General features: G+C 44.3%; 1 protein-coding gene across 2 annotated transcripts in view; it reads left to right on the top strand.

The window, feature by feature from the left end:
- Nucleotides 1–20,553, top strand: part of LOC140403013 (tryptophan--tRNA ligase, cytoplasmic-like) — a 43,111-nt gene that overhangs the window by 7,616 nt on the left and 14,942 nt on the right. For both annotated transcript variants that reach the window (XM_072490670.1, XM_072490680.1), the window contains exons 3-8: nt 10,416–10,629; nt 12,123–12,231; nt 13,959–14,078; nt 14,890–15,072; nt 16,319–16,419; nt 17,921–18,033. In XM_072490670.1, the coding sequence (XP_072346771.1) occupies nt 10,416–10,629; nt 12,123–12,231; nt 13,959–14,078; nt 14,890–15,072; nt 16,319–16,419; nt 17,921–18,033 (840 nt within the window). The remainder of the gene's footprint in view (nt 1–10,415; nt 10,630–12,122; nt 12,232–13,958; nt 14,079–14,889; nt 15,073–16,318; nt 16,420–17,920; nt 18,034–20,553) is intronic.

Genomic DNA, 20,553 nt, shown 5'->3' with positions numbered 1-20,553 from the left:
CTACTTACACATACAGGCAAAGGCAATACTTGCACTTATAAACAATCTTTCTTCTGTTGGTGACATTCATTCAGAATCCTTTTCCAAAGCCTGCTTCAGTGGCAAATTTCATGACCCCTCTTGGCCCATTTCCAAAGCCTACTCTGTAACTTTCAGAACCCCCTCTCAGTCGATTTACAAAGCCTTCTCCTCTGTAACTGTTCAGAACAGCATTCTTTCTCTGTAAGCTCCGCCCAGCCCCTCAAACAAAGGTTCTCTGCTGGGGTTTCCAGGCTTGAACTCATCAGCATTATCTTGGCTGTTTGATTGCCCACTTCCAATTATACAAAATAACAGAGCCATGCTATTGATATGGAACTAACCTCACGAAGAGGAACAAAGAGGCCATCAGACTCTATAATTGGCTAATACCTGGTCTGCCAGGGGTGTCCCAAAGAACAATGGATCTGGGGCATTCTGTGTATTCCCACTAATGAGTTTAAGTTTGACTGGGACAATGTAACGTGGCCGGGTGTGGACGTATCCCTCTGACTCTGTGCTATTAGGACTTTTTCCCCCTTGGTCTGTTTAACCCCTAAATTGCTTGCTACATTGGGGTCTCATGTCTGGACCCAATTTCCTAATATCTTCTCGCGTAACACCATAATACATATGTGCAGACTTGATGGGCTGAATGGTCTTCTGCACTGTAGGGATTTTATGAATGGAATCTTTGTGTGTGATATGTGCTGGCTTTTCTCAATTAATCCACATTTGTTTAAGTGACTGTTAATTTTTCCCCTGGATTATTGTTTCTAAAAGCTTTCCCACCACTGGTTGCTGTATATTCGGAGTTTATCCTTGCAACCTTTTTTGACGAACATAGTAACTTTAGCAAATCTCCAGTCTCTGCCGTTGTCCTTGTATCCAAGGAGGATTGGAAGACAATGGCCTGTGCTGCAATTCTTCCTTCACTTTCTCAGTATCCTAGGTGTATCTATTCTGGTCCTGGTTACTTTAATAACTTTAAGTCCCAGCAGCCTTTCTAGTAACCTCCTTGCAATTTTTATTAACCTGGATGACTGTTTGTGTGGAGTTTGCACATTCTTCCCATGTTTGCATGGATGTCCTCCGGGTATCACCAACAGTCCAATAATGTGCAGGTGGGGTTTCGGGGATAGGATGAGGGATTGGTACTAAGTAGAGTGCTCTTTCAGAGGGTTAGTACAGACCCGGTGGGCCGAATGGCCTCCTGCATTGTAGGGATTCTATGATTCTCCCTCCTTTTTCTCTTGATTTTGACAGTACCATCTTCCTTGGTAAAGGCAGATGCAAAGTACTTATTTAATATCTTGGCTATGCCCTATGCCTCCATGTATAATCCCTATTTTGTTTCCTCTTCGACCTCACCCCTTCTTAATCTTTATTAGTTATATGTCTGGAGAAGACACTTGGATTTCCTTCTGTATTAGCTGCCAGATTCCTCTCGTACTGATTTCTCTTTGCTGCTCTATTTTCTTTTTCACTTACCCTCAGAACTTTCTATATTTAGCCTGGTTCTCACTTGTATTATCAATCTGTGACAAACCCGGGTTTGGATCCCGGCCCTGGGTCACTGTCTGTGTGGAGTTTGCACATTCTCCCCGTGTCGGCGTGGGTTTCATCCCCACAATCCAGTTAGGTGGATTGTCCACGCTAAATTGCCCCCTAATTGGAAAAACAAATAATTGGGCACTCTAAATGTTTTTTAAAATCATCCATCTGTGACATACTGCTTCACCTTAACTCTATCTCTTTCATCATTCAGAGACCCTGGCTTTCCTTTCTCTCGCGGGAAAGTGCCTCACTTATACCCAAGCTGCTCTTTAAAGACAACCTATTGTTCAATTACAATTTTACCTGCCAATCTTTGATTCCGATTGACCTGGACTACATCTGTTCTCAGCTCATTGAAATTGGCCCTTATACTTTGGATTGTTCCTTGTTCTTTTTCATAGCTTTTTTTTTTATATAAATATTTTATTGAAAATTTTTGGTCAACCAACACAGTACATTGTGCATCCTTTACACAATATTATAACAACACAAATAACAATGACCTATTTTATAAACAAAAAATGAATAAATAATAAATAACAAAAATGAAAACTAACCCTAATTGGCAACTGCCTTATCACAAGTAACACTCTCCAAAAATATAATTTAACAGTCCAATATATAATTATCTGTCGCAACGACCTATACATATTATACAGTATATATTAACAACCCTGAGAGTCCTTCTGGTCTCTCTCCCCCCCCCCCCGATCCTGGGCTGCTGCTGCTGCCTTCTTTTTTCCATTCCATCTATCTTTCTGCGAGGTATTCGACGAACGGTTGCCACCGCCTGGTGAACCCTTGAGCCGACCCCCTTAGAACGAACTTAATCCGCTCTAGCTTTATAAACCCCGCCATGTCATTTATCCAGGACTCCACCCCCGGGGGCTTGGCTTCTTTCCACATTAACAATATCCTGCGCCGGGCTACTAGGGACGCAAAGGCCAAAACATCGGCCTCTCTCGCCTCCTGCACTCCCGGCTCTTGTGCAACCCCAAATATAGCCAACCCCCAGCTTGGTTCGACCCGTACCCCCACTACTATTGAAAGCACCTTTGTCACCCCCATCCAAAACCCCTGTAGTGCTGGGCATGACCAAAACACATGGGTATGATTCGCTGGGCTTCTCGAGCATCTCACACACCTATCCTCCACCCCAAAAAATTTACTGAGCCGTGCTCCAGTCATATGCGCCCTGTGTAATATCTTAAACTGAATCAGGCTTAGCCTGGCACACGAGGACGACGAGTTTACCCTGCTTAGGGCATCTGCCCACAGCCCCTCCTCGATCTCCTCCCCCAGCTCTTCTTCCCATTTCCCTTTTAGTTCATCTACCATAGTCTCCCCTTCGTCCCTCATTTCCCTATATATATCTGACACCTTACCATCCCCCACCCATGTCTTTGAGATCACTCTGTCCTGCACCTCTTGTGTCGGGAGCTGCGGGAATTCCCTCACCTGTTGCCTCGCAAAAGCCCTCAGTTGCATATACCTGAATGCATTCCCTTGGGGCAACCCATATTTCTCGGTCAGCGCTCCCAGACTCGCGAACTTCCCATCCACAAACAGATCTTTCAGTTGCGTTATTCCTGCTCTTTGCCACATTCCATATCCCCCATCCATTCCCCCCGGGGCAAACCTATGGTTGTTTCTTATCGGGGACCCCCCCAAGGCTCCAGTCTTTCCCCTATGCCGTCTCCACTGTCCCCAAATCTTCAGTGTAGCCACCACCACCGGGCTTGTGGTGTAGTACCTCGGTGAGAACGGCAATGGGGCTGTCACCATAGCCTGTAGGCTAGTCCCCCTACAGGACGCCTTCTCTAATCTCTTCCACGCCGCTCCCTCCTCCTCTCCCATCCACTTACTCACCATTGAAATATTAGCGGCCCAATAATACTCACTTAGGCTCGGTAGTGCCAGCCCCCCCCCTATCCCTGCTACGCTGTAAGAATCCCTTCCTCACTCTCGGGGTCTTCCCGGCCCACACAAAACCCATGATGCTCTTTTCAATCCTTTTTAAAAAAAGCCTTCGTGATCACCACCGGGAGGCACTGAAACACAAAGAGGAATCTCGGGAGGACCACCATCTTAACCGCCTGCACCCTCCCTGCCAGTGACAGGGATACCATATCCCATCTCTCGAAATCCTCCTCCATTTGTTCCACCAACCGCGTTAAATTTAACCTATGCAATGTGCCCCAATTCTTGGCTATCTGGATCCCCAGGTAACGAAAGTCCCTTGTTACCTTCCTCAACGGTAGGTCCTCTATTTCTCTACTCTGCTCCCCTGGATGCACCACAAACAACTCACTTTTCCCCATGTTCAATTTATACCCTGAAAAATCCCCAAACTCCCCAAGTATCCGCATTATTTCTGGCATGCCCTCCGCCGGGTCTGCCACGTATAGTAGCAAATCGTCCGCATACAAAGATACCCGGTGCTCTTCTACTCCTCTAAGTACTCCCCTCCACTTCTTGGAACCCCTCAACGCTATCGCCAGGGCCTCAATCGCCAGTGCAAACAATAATGGGGACAGAGGGCATCCCTGCCTTGTCCCTCTATGGAGCCGAAAATATGCAGATCCCCGTCCATTCGTGACCACGCTCGCCACTGGGGCCCTATACAACAGCTACACCTATCTAACATACCCCTCTCCAAAACCAAATCTCCTCAACACCTCCCACAAATAATCCCACTCCACTCTATCAAATGCTTTCTCGGCATCCATCGCCACTACTATCTCCGTTTCCCCCTCTGGTGGGGCCATCATCATTACCCCTAACAGCCTCCGTATATTCGTGTTCAGCTGTCTCCCCTTCACAAACCCAGTTTGGTCCTCGTGGACCACCCCCGGGACACATTCCTCTATTCTCATTGCCATTACCTTGGCCAGGATCTTGGCATCTACATTTAGGAGGGAAATAGGTCTATAGGACCCGCATTGTAGCGGGTCCTTTTCCTTCTTTAAGAGAAGCGATATCGTTGCTTCAGACATAGTCGGGGGCAGTTGTCCCCTTTCCTTTGCCTCATTAAAGGTCCTCGTCAATACCGGGGCGAGCAAGTCCACATATTTTCTATAGAATTCGACTGGGAATCCATCCGGTCCCGGGGCCTTTCCCGCCTGCATGCTCCTAATTCCTTTCACCACTTCTTCTACCTCGATCTGTGCTCCCAGTCCCACCCTTTCCTGCTCTTCCACCTTGGGAAATTCCAGCCGATCCAAGAAGCCCATCATTCTCTCCCTCCCATCCGGGGGTTGAGCTTCATATAATTTTTTATAAAATGTCTTGAACACTCCATTCACTCTCTCCGCTCCCCGCTCCATCTCTCCTTCCTCATCCCTCACTCCCCCTATTTCCCTCGCTGCTCCCCTTTTCCTCAATTGGTGTGCCAGCAACCTGCTCGCCTTCTCCCCATATTCGTACTGTACACCCTGTGCCTTCCTCCATTGTGCCTCTGCAGTGCCCGTAGTCAGCAAGTCAAATTCTACATGTAGCCTTTGCCTTTCCCTGTACAGTCCCTCCTCCGGTGCTTCCGCATATTGTCTGTCCACCCTCAAAAGTTCTTGCAGCAACCGCTCCCGTTCCTTACTCTCCTGCTTCCCTTTATGTGCCCTTATTGATATCAGCTCCCCTCTAACCACCGCCTTCAACGCCTCCCAGACCACTCCCACCTGGACCTCCCCATTATCATTGAGTTCCAAGTACTTTTCGATGCACCCCCTCACCCTTAGACACCCCCCCTCATCTGCCATTAGTCCCATGTCCATTCTCCAGGGTGGGCGCCCTCCTGTTTCCTCCCCTATCTCCAAGTCTACCCAGTGTGGAGCGTGATCCGAAATGGCTATAGCCATATACTCCGTTCCCCTCACCTTCGGGATCAACGCCCTTCCCAGCACAAAAAAGTCTATTCGCGAGTAGACTTTATGGACATAGGAGAAAAACGAGAACTCCTTACTCCTAGGTCTGCTAAATTTCCACGGGTCTACACCTCCCATCTGCTCCATAAAATCTTTAAGTACCTTGGCTGCTGCCGGCCTCCTTCCAGTCCTGGACTTCGACCTATCCAGCCCTGGTTCCAACACCGTATTAAAATCTCCCCCCATTATCAGCTTTCCCATCTCTAGGTCCGGAATGCGTCCTAGCATCTGCCTCATAAAATTGGCATCATCCCAGTTCGGGGCATATACGTTTACCAAAACCACCGTCTCCAACTGTAGTTTGCCACTCACCATCACGTATCTGCCCCCGTTATCCGCCACTATAGTCTTTGCCTCGAACATTACCCGCTTCCCCACTAATATAGCCACCCCCCTGTTTTTCGCATCTAGCCCCGAATGGAACACCTGCCCCACCCATCCTTTGCGTAGCCTAACCTGGTCTATCAGTTTCAGGTGCGTTTCCTGTAACATAACCACATCTGCCTTAAGTTTCTTAAGGTGTGCGAGTACCCGTGCCCTCTTTATCGGCCCGTTCAGCCCTCTCACGTTCCACATGATCAGCCGGGTTGGGGGGCTTCCTACCCCCCCCCCCCCCTGGGTCGATTAGCCATCCCCTTTTTCCAGCTCCTCACCCGGTTCCCACGCAGCTGTATCTCCCCCAGGCGGTGCCCCCCCCGCCCATACCAGCTCCCCCCTCTCCCCAGCAGCAGCAACCCAGTAATTCCCCCCTCCCACCCCCCCCCCCCCCCCCGCTAGATCCCCCGCTAGCGTAATTACTCCCCCCATGTTGCTCCCAGAAGTCAGCAAACTCTGGCCGACCTCGGCTTCCCCCCCGTGACCTCGGCTCGCACCGTGCGACGCCCCCTCCTTCCTGCTTCTCTATTCCCGCCATGATTATCATAGCGCGGGAACCAAGCCCGCGCTTCTCCCTTGGCCCCGCCCCCAATGGCCAACGCCCCATCTCCTCTACCTCCCCTCCTCCCCCCATCACCACCTGTGGAAGAGAGAAAAGTTACCACGTCGCAGGATTAGTACATAAAACTCCTCTTTCCCCCCTTTTTAGCCCCCCACATTCGCCCCACCACTTTGTTCAAACGTTCTTTTTAATAACCCGCTCATTCCAGTTTTTCTTCCACAATAAAAGTCCACGCTTCATCCGCCGTCTCAAAGTAGTGGTGCCTCCCTCGATATGTGACCCACAGTCTTGCCGGTTGCAGCATTCCAAATTTTATCTTCTTTTTATGAAGCACCGCCTTGGCCCGATTAAAGCTCGCCCTCCTTCTCGCCACCTCCGCACTCCAGTCTTGATAAACGCGGATCACCGCGTTCTCCCATTTACTGCTCCAAGTTTTCTTTGCCCATCTGAGGACCATTTCTCTATCCTTAAAACGGAGGAATCTCACCACTATGGCTCTGGGAATTTCTCCTGCTCTCGGTCCTCGCGCCATCACTCGGTATGCTCCCTCCACCTCCAACGGACCCGCCGGGGCCTCCGCTCCCATTAACGAGTGCAGCATCGTGCTCACATATGCCCCGACGTCCGCTCCCTCCGCACCTTCAGGAAGACCAAGAATCCTCAGGTTGTTCCTCCTTGCGTTGTTCTCCAGTGCCTCCAACCTTTCCACACATCGTTTCTGATGTGCCTCATGCGTCTCCGTCTTCACCACCAGGCCCTGTATGTCGTCCTCATTCTTGGCTGCCTTTGCCTTCACGACCCGAAGCTCCCGCTCCTGAGTCTTTTGTTCCTCCTTTAGCCCTTCGAACGGCTGTAGTATCGGGGCCAACAGCTCTTTCTTCATTTCCTTTTTGAGCTCTTCCACACAGCATTTCAAGAACTCTTGTTGTTCAGGGCCCCATGTTAAACTGCCACCTTCCGACGCCATCTTGGTTTTTGCTTGCCTTCCTTGCCGCTGTTCTAAAGGATCCACTGCAATCCGGCCACTTTCTCCTCCTTTTTTCATCCGTATCCAGGGGGGATTCCCTTCTGGTTTACCGCACAGTGTTTTTAGCCGTCAAAATTGCCGTTGGGGCTCCTATCAAGAGCCCAAAAGTCCGTTTCACCGGGAGCTGCCGAAACGTGCGACTCAGCTGGTCATCGCCGCACCCAGAAGTTTCTTTTTCATAGCTGATCTAAACTTTATATTATGATCAATGTTCCATAAATGCTCCCCTACTGACATTTGATCAACCTGATCCAGTAACGATCCTTCTTCCTTAGAACAGAAAAATATTATCCCGAAAATTCTCCTGAGCACACTTCAGAAACTCTTCCCCTTCTCCACCTTTTACAATATTACTATCCCAGCCTGTGTTAGGACAATTGAAGTCCTGCATATTAATATTCTATGGTTTGTGTAAATTCCCAGCAAATTGTTTTCATCTATATCTTTCCCACCAGTTGGTGGAAAAGAACACACTCCTCCTTTGACTCCTCTTCCAGGACATTGTCTCCGTCCAGCACTGAAATATTCTCCTTAATCAATACTACCACCCCTCCTCCTTTCTTTCTTCTTTTCAGGACCACCTTGTATGGGAATATTTAGTATCGTTTTTAGCCATGTCTTATTCCCAGCTGCAGCTCACAAACTCAAACTCTGTACATTCACATGCGGGCACGGTAAACCCAATTTAGGCCTTATTCAATTTCCTTTTCACCTTGGCCCCAACTACAACCACACCTACATTAATGCTCTCTGTCTCTTCTATTCTTTGTTTGCCTTATCTTTCATCTGGTTCCCATCCCCTGTTAAGTTAGTTTAGGTAGGTACGGTAAAGTCACCATAGTCCTAGATGACCATAGGCTGCTTTCCCCTTTGAGGAGGAGAACTGACTGTTGATGATTTAACCTGAGGATAACCACACCTCCGGCGCGGGCAAGGTTGAGAAGGCAGGCCTTCATGAATAACCTGAGCCGGTATGGGAATCGAACCTGCGCTGCTGGCCTTGCTCTGCATCACAAACCAGCTATGTAGCCAAGTGAGCTAAGCAAGTTAGTTTAAACACTCCCTAATAACACTAGCACATGCCCTGCAGCGACATTGGTCCCAGCTCTTTTCAGGTGCAATCCTGTCTGGCCTGTATACGTCCCATCTCCTCCAGAACCAACACCAATGCCCAAAAATCTACCCTCCTATATGCACCATCTCTTCAGCCATGCATTCAGCAGCTCTATTCTCCTATTCCTATATTTGCTAATCTGTGGCATTTGGAATACTTTGGAGAATAATACCTTTTTAAGGTCCCGCTTGCTGGTTTATTTTCGGTTCTCTAACACCTACAGGACCTTCTCCCACTATCTGATAAAAGACCACAGATCTGAAATGTTAATTCTGTTTCTCTCTCCACAGATGCTGCCAGCCCTTTATTAACATAATTTCCTTTAACTAGAAGATCAGAATATAAAACTGTACAGTTGCAATCAGATTTCTGTTCAATGATTTGCTTTTGCAATATTTGTTTATTTTTAAATATTTTTATTCGGGACATGTTCCATATTAACATAATTTCCATTAACTAGAAGATCAGAATATAAAATATTTTTATTCAGGACATTTTCAGTTTCCAATATACACCACACTCATTCAACTTTATACAATTTTCATAATAAACAATAAACCCACCCCATGTGCCCTCTTTTGTGCAAACCCCCAAACCCAAGCTCCCCCTTTCTACTCCCTTCCCCCCCACCCCTCCCCATTTGCTGACGATTACCAATTCTTGAAGGAGGAAATAAACAGCTTCCACCTCAAATAGAAACCCCCCTCCGGCCCCCTAATGACATACTTCATTTTCTCCAGATGTGAAAATTCCGATAGATCCTCCACCCAAGTCGTTGGCTCCCGTATTTGCCTCCCTAGCAGAAGCTTTTGTGGTATTTGTTAACCAAGGTTAATAGTGTGAGAGGGGAAGTGTGTGCTACAATTTTTTTTAAAGTAAGAAAATTGTACTTCCACTCCTTTTAAGGTAGTTTAATAACTTTTTGTTTCATTATCTGTGTATGGAACAGTTCAAGCTCACTTCTAACGCAGCCAGTCTTTCCTCATTCCTGAACAGTGGCAAGCCATACAAGTTTTGGGTCTCCTACAACAAACATAAGACCATAGATATAGGAGCAGAATTAGGCCATTCAGCCTATTGTGTCTGCTCCGCCATTCGATCATGACTGATATGTTTCTCATCCCCATTCTCCTGCATTCTTCCCGTAACAATTTGTAAAACTGGTTCAGGGCAGATTCTGGAATGTATGGGAAATAATTACTGAAGGTTACTTTGGATGATTATATTGAGAATGTCTCAGTACTACTGTGATAGAAATCAGTACAATATGATTAATGTGCTTATATGTTTTATGAACTTGAATTTTTTTAAAAATGTGCACCATATAATAGCAGTCAAAGTTGCTGTACTGTAATAAAGGGCAGGATTTTCTCCTGGACTCGGAACTCCTCCATCATGGTGAAATGAGAGTCAGAATCCTGTACTATGTGACTTTCCAGCTCCACTGTGTGTGTGGGGTGGGGGGTGGAGGGGTAAAGTTGGGTGGAGTTGAGCCTCTTTATTATTGTGACAGGACACACCATCCTCTGACCACATTTTAAAAATATTAATTCCTGACTGAAATATGAGTGTTACTATGAAGCTGAGTATTCATTGCCCATCATTTTTAAATGTATTTTATGGCTTATTTATTTTCTTTTAAAAGCACTTTGAGACCATTCTACAGCTGCAGATCAGTGGCCAGGAATAAGTCACCTGTTAATCTTGCTGGCTGCCTAATAATCTGTAGTTTTGGGAGATAAAAGGGAGGGTGTAAATAACTAAAGGAATGTGGATAATCCACAACCCTCCCTTTCTTTCATTTTAATTATTTCATTTTGCAAACTACCACTTTTTCTACAGGAAGAAATTGATGCGGCAGTAAAGGAACTGTTGGCACTGAAACTAGATTATAAAACGTTGACAGGCCAGGAGTACAAGGTTGGTATTCCTCCCACTAACAGCACACCAGTTAATAGTAATAGCCTGGCTGTTGAAGAAGATGATGGTGACTATGTGGATCCATGGACTGTGCAGACATCCAATGCCAAAGGGGTGGACTATGACAAATTGATTGGTGAATATCCCTCTCCTTTAATTGTTCTGATTATAGGAAGCAATCTAAATTTGCACATTTTCGTATTGTGGAATGAATGTTAGCTTTATGCATTACTTCGAAACTAAGATGCAATAGAATAACATGCATCACAAAGGCTTTGTAAAAATCAAACAGTTTGTACTGAAGGAATGATTATGTAGTCGTTGGGTTACTTTACTCATAATTCAGAGAGTAAGTTTGAGAATTTGAATTCCGTTTCGGAAAAAAACGGTATCAATAAAAGTGACAGGGAAGTTATTGGCAACTAAGGTTCACTGATGAAGAAATAAACTTGCCATCTTTATTCATTGACGCTGAGATATAATTCCAATCCCGTACCATGTGGTTTAATCATAACTGTTCTCGAGATTGGCCTAGCAAATCAATCAGTTATATCAAACTGCTGCAAATCCTATTGGCATTCTAGGAACACTTTCACCACAAAAGTGGTAGTGGTTGAAGAAGATGTACCTCAACCACTTTCTCAGGGAAATTATGTATGGACAATAAATGTCAGCTTTGACTGCAATGTTCATAATTTGGAATTATATTTTTATATCATTTAAAAAAAAAAAGAAAGACCTGCCTTTATATATCGCCTTCATGATCTCAAAGCACTTTACAACCAAAAGAGTATTTTTGAAGTGTATTCACTGTTTTAATGTAGGAAATACAGCAAGTTCCCACAAACAGCAATATGATAACGAACAAATTATCTGTTTTTGTGGTGTTGATTGAGGAATAAATATTGACCAGGACACGGGAGGAGGGAATGGCGCCTTTGTTCTTCAGGATAGTGCAGTTGGATCTTTTACATCCATTGGAGAGGTCAGACAGTGCCTTGGTTTAACATCTGAGCTGAAAGACTGCACCTCTGACAATGCAGCACTTGCCTGCTAGAGTGTCAGCAGTAATTTTGTGCTCAAGTATTGGAGTGGGACTTGAACCCACACCATTTGACTAAGAGGCGAAGATGCGACCAACTCAGCTAGAGCTGACACTGTGTAGGTATGACTGACTAGGAACCAACTATTTGGTGTAAACCCAAATCATTGATGAACTTGTAAAGACGAATGATGTGAAAAATGGATGTTTTCGTCGAAGTATATTTTGAGGAGAGGAAAATATTGTTATAGAAAGAAAACAATACAGGACAACACGTATTTATTTATATGCAGTTTAAAAACAAATCCTCAGGCACTTTACTTGCAATGCAAGTACTATTGTTGCCATAGCACTGTTAAACATGACACTTGTGCAGTGGGTATCTGGAAGGTATCTTCTGCCCCTTGTGATCACTAACTTGCAGCTTCATTGCACACATTAATACTAATATCATACTGATCCTTTAACCTTTCATTGTAAGTTGGATAAGAAGTATAATGGTTTAATATTTCCTCAGTTTGTGTTACAATACCTGTGATTCTGTGCTGCACTAATCTAGTAACTGAACACCTCTTTGTTCTTTACAGTTCGGTTTGGAAGCAACAAAATTGATCAGGAGTTGATTAACCGAATAGAACAAGCCACTGGTCAAAAAGCTCATCATTTTCTCCGCAGAGGCATCTTCTTCTCTCATCGGTTGGTAAAGCTTTATTTCTTTATACCTGTAATGTATAATTCTTCAGTGCACATGACTTATTCCCAACAATTGAACTTTCCTTTTAGGTTGTTGCTAAAGCAACTGGTATATCTTCCCTTTGCCTGTACTGTAGTTACATTTTGAACTAGTCTGTTTTAGGATCATCTTTTCACTTTTCAGTGTCCTGTTCTGAATTACTGAGACAGAAGGTAAAAATGGTAATACTTTAATATGACATGTTGCATGTTCCCCATCCTATTAACTGCCATCCTCCCTCATTTGGCAAACTGCCATCAAACAAAAAAGTTACTTAGTAAATAGCATTTTTAGGGCCCTTTCAGCATCATCTGACGGTATATAGTTAACTACTTATACTTTGAACATATCTAAAACAAAACTTTTTTGCTTTGCCACTGAATATTTGCATCGAAGTGTAACGATTTGAACTCACAAAAAATTTCATATGAAAATAAGTGAACCTAAGTCAGTGATGGGCAATCTAGGCTAGTGAGAGGGCCACATGAGTTGCCCTCCTTCATCTCAGTGGGCTGCAAGATTGAAATTGGGCTTGTTCACTATCCATGACCCCTTGGGCAGCACGGTAGCACAGTGGGTAGCACTGTTGCTTCACAGCTTCAGGGTCCCAGGTTCGATTCCCGCTTAGGTCACTGACTGTGTGGCGTCTGCACATTCTCCCTGTGTCTGTGTGGGTTTCTTCCCACAAGTCCCAAAAGACGTGCTGTTAGGTAATTTGGATATTCTGAATTCTCCCTCTGTGTACCTCAACAGGCGGCGGAATGCGATGACTAGGGGCTTTTCGTAGTAACTTCACTGCCTACTTGTGACAATAAAGATTATTATTATGAATAAGATTAAATATGTTTAATACATGGCAAATATTTCATAAGCTATAAAAAATGCTTAATCATATATATATATAATATATATATATTTATTAATAGAACTATCACCAACTTTAAATGGTAAAAACAAAAGAATTATTTACACTTTGGACACAGAGCTTTCATAGTCAATGTTGTGTACAATCGGGGCAGCACAGTGGCGCAGTGGGTTAGCCCTGCTGCCTCACAACACCGAGGTCCCAGGTTCAATCCCGGCTCTGGGTCACTGTCCGCGTGGAGTTTGCACATTCTCCCCGTGTTTGCGTGGGTTTCGCCCCCCACAACCCAAAGATGTGCAGGCTAGGTGCATTGGCCACGCTAAAATTGCCCCTTAATTGTAAAAAATGAATTGGGTATTCTAAATTTTTTTTTTTACATGTTGTGTGCAATCAGCATGCACCTTGCTTCACTTGCCCATGCTTTACGTGCGTATCACTTCAGTCATGCCGGTATGGTAGGAAAAGATCTCCATGGGGTTGGGAATCAGCGGAATGTGGCAACCCAGCGCGTGGGTGACGGTCAACAAAACATCTCATGGGCCTCATTCAGAACCCAAATGGCCGTATGTGGGTCCCGGGGGTCTGCAGCTTGCCCACCACTGATCCAAGTAATAGTTTAGTAAAATACTATAATTTTGCTGTTCGTAAAATGCCATTGGAATCAATTCAACTGGAGTGTATTTTAATTATTAACTGAAGATACATGGAATTATTAGAAAATTTATTTGAAAATTGGTTTGTTTTGTGATTTCCCAACACCAGTAAACTGGCCATGACATTGGTAATATGTGTTGACAAGTATTTCCGACTATTCGTTTTTCATAGGGATGTGCACCAGATCCTTGATGCTTTTGAAACAAAAAAATCATTCTACCTGTATACAGGGCGTGGTCCTTCATCAGAAGCTATGCATATGGGCCACCTTATTCCATTCATCTTCACAAAGTAAGTTTGGATAATACTTGTGCGAATACTAAAAACACTAAGAGAGCACCCCCTATATATGTTTCTTAACTTCATTGGACTCACTTTAACTTGATAAAATTTGCATTAAAATGGTAGCCTTGCTTGCTTATTAATGCCAATGCTTTGCCCGCTGACATCTTTACCAGGGGCTTAGCATTAGGCAACCAAGCGTCTGCCTGTTTGGTTAACATATGACCCCAGTTATTATCTTAAGATTTTTGTGGGACCAGGAGGATCATGACTAGATTTGATGTCAGCTGGATGGTTTCCATGCTGCAGAATAAACACCAGCGCTGCGTTAAGAGGCGAGGTGTTCATTTGGCACCTGCATTTTGTCGGTTCTGTTAAAATGAGACCAGGGCCTCAAATTGGCTCTGCCCTCTTCATTGCCAGAACTGATATTATCTACCTGCTGGCCACTGAAAAGCTTAATCGACCTTGGCTTGAGAGCTCAAAATGATGTTTTATAAACACGCTCACAGGAAATATTATTCAGGAATCTACTAGCTTTGTGAGGATACTACGTGGATAATTTGCAAGCTCATTCTCCATCCAGCAGTCTGCTGGCTTGATCATGACCCAACAGTTTACAAGTAAAATACTTGCATGGTGCTTTTTACAGAGATGTGCAGAGTATGCTTTAAGTTTTTTTTTGGTAGTTATTGCCCATTTGAAATGCTTTCCCAGCTGGCTTAAAATTTCAGGCCAGTGAAGTCAAGTTCTACTGTTGCTTCTATTTTCCTAATGAAAAGGATTTAACTTTTTCATGCCTATATATTCTATTAAATAGGTGGCTCCAAGATGTTTTTGATGTACCTCTTGTAGTTCAGCTGACTGATGATGAGAAATACTTGTGGAAAGACATAACACTGGAACAGGCTTATAAGTATACTATTGAGAATACCAAAGACATCATTGCTTGTGGCTTTGATGTGAATAAAACATTCATCTTCTCCGATCTGGATTACATAGGGTATGTTCATTGCAGTATTTGGTTTTGATCTAAATATATGAGGTATAGTAGTAATGGTTGGTATTCTACAGAGAAATGTTTAGTATGGAGTGTAGGGTAGACTAATTCAGAGTATTTTGTATGTTATAATGCAGCCAGTCTTTTGTGTTTGGGTACTGAAATTATTAACACTACTGAAAATAAAATAATGTAGCATGCTGCTTTATTTCTGGAGATTAGTCCTCCACAGTGTGCTGTGTTTTAAGTAACATTGTAACAGTGCACCTTCCGTCCTCACCCCAACTTGGCACAGAGTGAAAAGCTGCCATAATGTCTAGCCTTGATTCCAAAAGACAAAACTTAACACCTAGAACACCATAAACCGTAAGGGAAAAACAAATAGTGCACTCTATGTAGTTACAAACTTGGCTAGGGAACAAATACCTTCCCAAGCTGCTATTTGCCATTGGTTAACTTGATAACCTGTTAGAGATACTGCTGAGTGATGAGCATGATATGTCTACAGCAGAGGAGGAGCAATTGTACAGAGGAAAATGCCCACAATGAAGACAGTTTTGCTAAACTGTAAATAATGATTTGAAAAACCTGAGAAGACTTTTACTTTAAAAGGATAATTGAAGTGAATCAGGCAAGCTCTGCTTATTCCTGCCAAATTATTAATAACTGCAGTGCTCCCAGCAATACATGCAAAGAGAAAAGACACCCAGTTTGGGCTAAATTTGTTCCTAACCCTACAAGGTAAATATTGCGTACTAATAAAGCATCAAAGTGATTAAAATTAATTTTCTATTAAAATTCCAATGAATTGAAATCCACACCAAAGTATGAGTCAGTTATGCTGCAATTTATGACATTATATATGGCCTCCTTTGCTTCTGTGCACCAGTACCCCAGCCTTACCTGGTTGATGGGATAGGCTGGCCGCCTGCTCCCAAACCTCTGCTCTACCAGCATTGTACAATAGCAGGCTTCTTGGAAATATGTGCGGTCACCCTAAGATAACTGGGTCCGATCTTTGTTTTCAGTGCCTCTTCACCATCTGACTCCATGGCACAGTGTACTGTGCAAAAGAATGTACTGCTAAGATACACACTACCCTACCCACATAGTGTGATAGATTATACCATCAACATTACAGTTGTGATGACTTTAGAACTGAGCTTGTCGTTTAACTATAAATCAAGTGATTTTTTTATTTCACCCCTGTTCTGCAAAGTGTAATATTTCAATTCTGTTCTGGTTGCAGACAGAGCCCAAGATTCTATCAGAATGTGGTTAAAATCCAGAAACATGTCACTTTTAATCAAGTGAAGGGGATCTTTGGCTTTGGAGATAGTGACTGCATAGGTAAGATTAATAGTGCTGATTTCCAAAATGTAGTTGAAAGTTTGACCGTGTGTACTGAAGCCATCATTCTCATGTAACCTTCAGTAAGTTCATTTGCACCTGCCCTGTGGTCATATCAACATCTCAATTGTTTTATTGTGATTTCACCAAACTTTATCAGATGATTTCTGTGGGCAGACTTGTGGCCCTTTTGGTAGCCACTAAAGTAGAAACTACTGCATCGCCCCGTGAACAGACTTGTGACCTCCGAGTTTAAAAACTTTATTCGACTTTACAAAGTTCTCATCACCAATCTGCCATGAAAATGTTTTTAATTTCTACAAGAACCTTGGACTGGATTCTCTGTTAGCCAACGCCAAAACCGGGTATTGCGATTTGGCGGAGAATAGTTTCCGATGCCAAAATTGCGGCAGGCGCTGGTTTGACGCCGAATCGCAATTCTCCGTCACCTCGAAAACGGCGTCAATGCGTTTCACTCCGCATGTACAGTAGACACCATTTGCATATCATTAGCGGGCCTGACCTGGTACTCTCCAGGGCCTCCGCGATTCTCCACCTCTGATGGGCCGAGTTCCCGACAGCATGGTTCACTTGTGCTTTTAAAAATTGGGAAACTGGCGTGGCGGCTGCTGAGGGAGAGAGAGAGGATATGGAAAGTGTCCAACATCGCCATAGTTTACTGACAGTTGTGCCACTGGCCGATGGGCTTCTGCCAGGGCTGGGGGAATAGTGGGGGGTGGCCAGGAGGTAGGCTGTGGGGTCAGGGTGGACGGACATTGCCGCAGCCGGCATAGCCGCCATGCAGTTGCGCACACCGGTAACGGCCCGCTTTGAACCTGGTGACACGGGTCCCTCCAGGGCACACCCCTGGGTGCCTCTGGCCCCAGATGACCCATCAGCTGCATGGGCGCACTCCAGCTCAACCAATGCCATCTTTTTGGCTGGGATAAGTGTGTGTAGAGAGTGTAATGTGTATGTGTGGCTGCAGCTTGTCAGCCCTCTTGAGTGCTGATCACGGACCCGGCGTATCCCGCACCATTTTCCAGTGGAACCGATTGTGTTCCAACCGGCACCTGTGCTAGCCCCTCTGCGGTAGCGGAATCGGTCCAGGTGCGGCACCGGTTTTTCAGTCGTAGAAGTCCACGGATTCTCCGTTGGCGTCAACACTTAGTCTCAGAAATGGAGAATCCCACCCCTTATCTTCCATAATTAAGCAATGAGCATTCCATTAATTATCTCCGATTAATCCAATTTGAACTGAGAACAATTACTACATTGTGTCAGGGGAAAGTTTAATATTTAAGCTACACTATTAACATAGAATCATGTGTTATAGTGAAGTAAATAGACATAACTTGTGTTCTTTGAGGTATTTTAGTGTAACAAATATCACATTTTATAGTAAACATCGTTAACAACATTGTTAATCCCTTACGGTGTTTGACTGTTCTTGTTAAAAAATGTATTTTTAAAATTCTAACTCAGTATTTTTAATTGACAGGAAAGATCAGTTTCCCTGCTATCCAGGCTGCTCCGTCTTTCAGCACCTCATTTCCACAAATCTTTAATGGCCAAAAGGATATTCAATGTCTCATTCCCTGTGCTATTGACCAGGTCAGAGCTAAGTGCTAACCAAAGAAAATACATGAGCTTGAAATGTATCACACCTTTGAATTATAATTATTAATTATATTCAAGTTGAAGCGATGTGGTACATGTTATTTTCCCCAATGAGTAATTTTCATTGTACAGTTTCTGTAGTCTAAGAACTCAGAGGACAGACAGTACCACAACAAAAGTGACAACTAAGTTGCACCATTTAAAGAAGAGTGTCAAAGTCTCCCAGTATCATAGTATACATCTATCCTTCACCCAACACCACCAAAACCAAATCTGATCATTTATCTTTTGTGTGATCATTCTGTGCACAATTGACTCCACATTTTCCTACATTAACATTGACTGCATTTCAAAAGTACTTCAATGCCCTGAGGCCATGAAATGTGCTATATAAATGTGAATGATTTAAGGCGTTTAGGAGAGCAGCCTGAAAATGGCTTTCTGTTTTGCATAGTGTTCCAGGTGGAGGAACCTGTCAATTGTCTGACAAATCAAACAGCAATATGACTGAACTCAACAGTTCATAGTCTAGCCATCACCATATAGTGGCTGGGGGATGGTGTAAGAGGGAGGCATTTGGATTCCTGAGTCATTGGGATTGATTCTAGGGGAATATGGGACCTGCACAAGCTGGACAGATTGCACCCCAGCAGGACCAGAACCAATATTCTTGCCTTGCAGGGGCATTTGTTAATGCTGTTGAGGGTTTAAACTAGAGTGAGAGAAGGATGGGAATTTGACCAGGGAAACCGGTGAAGGTAACAAAAATAGAAATGAAAGACAGCAGATTCAGCCTCATAGTATTACAGCACAGAAAGAGGCCCTTGGCCCATCATGTCTTTACCAGCCATCAAACACCCATCGATTCTAATCTCGTGTCCCAGCACTTGGTCCAAAGCCTTGTATGCTCTGGCATTTCAAATTTTCATCGAAATGCTTCTTAAATGTTGTGAAGGTTCCCGCCTCGATCTCCCTCACTGGTAGGGTTTTTCACGCTCTGGGTGAAAATGTTTTTCCCCAAATCCTCTCTAAATCTATCCTTTCCTTAAATCTATGCCCCCTGGTTATTGACCCCTCTATTAAAGGGAAAAAATATTTCTATCCAGCCTATCTATATTTCTCATACTTTGTACACCACAATGAAATCCCCCTCAGACTTCTCTGCTGTAAGGAAAACAACCACAGCTTGTCCTAGCTGAAACGCCCCAGCTCAGCCAACATCCAGGTGAATCTCCTCTGCACCCTTTCTATGCAATTACATCCTTCCTATATTGTGGTGACCAGAACTGCACCAGTACTCTAGCTGTAGCCTAACGAGCATTTTATACAGCTCCGTCATAACCTCCCTGCTCTTACATTCTATGCTTGGCTAATAAAGTCTGGTATATCATATGCCTTCTAACCACCTTCTCTAGCTGTTCTGTTGCCTTCAGGGATCTGTGGACATGCACCCCAAGGTCTCTCCGGTCCTCTGTACTTCCTAGTACCCTACTGTTCATTGTATACTCCCTTGCCTTGTTAGTCCTTCCAAACTGTATTACCTCCTGCTTTTCAGGGTTAAATTCCATTTGCCACTGTTCTGACCATCTGACCAACCTGTCTATATCACCCTGTAATTGAAGGCTTTCCACTTCACTATTTACCACACCAATTATCATGTCATCTGTGAACTTACTGATCATACCCCCCACATTCACATCCAGATCGTTAATGCGCACTACAAACAGCAAGGGAGACAGCACCGATACCTCCAGTACACCACTGGTCACTGGCTTCCAGTCACAAAAGGAACCTTCGACAATTACCCTCTGCCTCCTTGCCACTAAGCCAATTTTGGATTCAATTTGCCAAATTGCCCTGGATCCCATTGGCTCTTACCTTCTTGATCAGTCTCTGGTGCAAGACCTTGTCAAAAACCTTACTGAAGTTCATGTAGACTACATCAAAGAACAAAGAAATGTACAGCACAGGAACAGGCCCTTCGGCCCTCCAAGCCCGTGCCGACCATACTGCCCGACTAAACTACAATCTTCTACACTTCCTGGGTCCGTATCCTTCTATTCCCATCCTATTCATATATTTGTCAAGATGCCCCTTAAATGTCCCTATCGTCCCTGCCTCCACTACCTCCTCCGGTAGTGAGTTCCAGGTACCCACTACCCTCTGCGTAAAAAACTTGCCTCGTACATCTACTCTAAACCTTGCCCCTCTCACCTTAAACCTATGCCCCCTAGTAATTGACCCCTCTACCCTGGGGAAAAGCCTCTGACTATCCACTCTGTCTATGCCCCTCATAATTTTGTATACCTCTATCAGGTCGCCCCTCAATCTCCTTCGTTCCAGTGAGAACAAACCGAGTTTATTCAATCGCTCCTCATAGCTTATGCCCTCCATACCAGGCAACATTCTGGTAAATAACATCACTGTTCATTGTAGTAGAAAACAAAAGCGGAATACAAAGGAAACCAGGGCTAGCAGAAAATAGGGTCATGGTACAAAAACTATGTTTATAAA

This window comes from Scyliorhinus torazame, chromosome 2, assembly GCF_047496885.1.
Source record: "Scyliorhinus torazame isolate Kashiwa2021f chromosome 2, sScyTor2.1, whole genome shotgun sequence".
Taxonomy (NCBI): domain Eukaryota; kingdom Metazoa; phylum Chordata; class Chondrichthyes; order Carcharhiniformes; family Scyliorhinidae; genus Scyliorhinus; species Scyliorhinus torazame.
The sequence above is the reverse complement of the archived record's forward strand: the minus strand, read 5'-3'. Positions and strand labels throughout refer to the sequence as shown.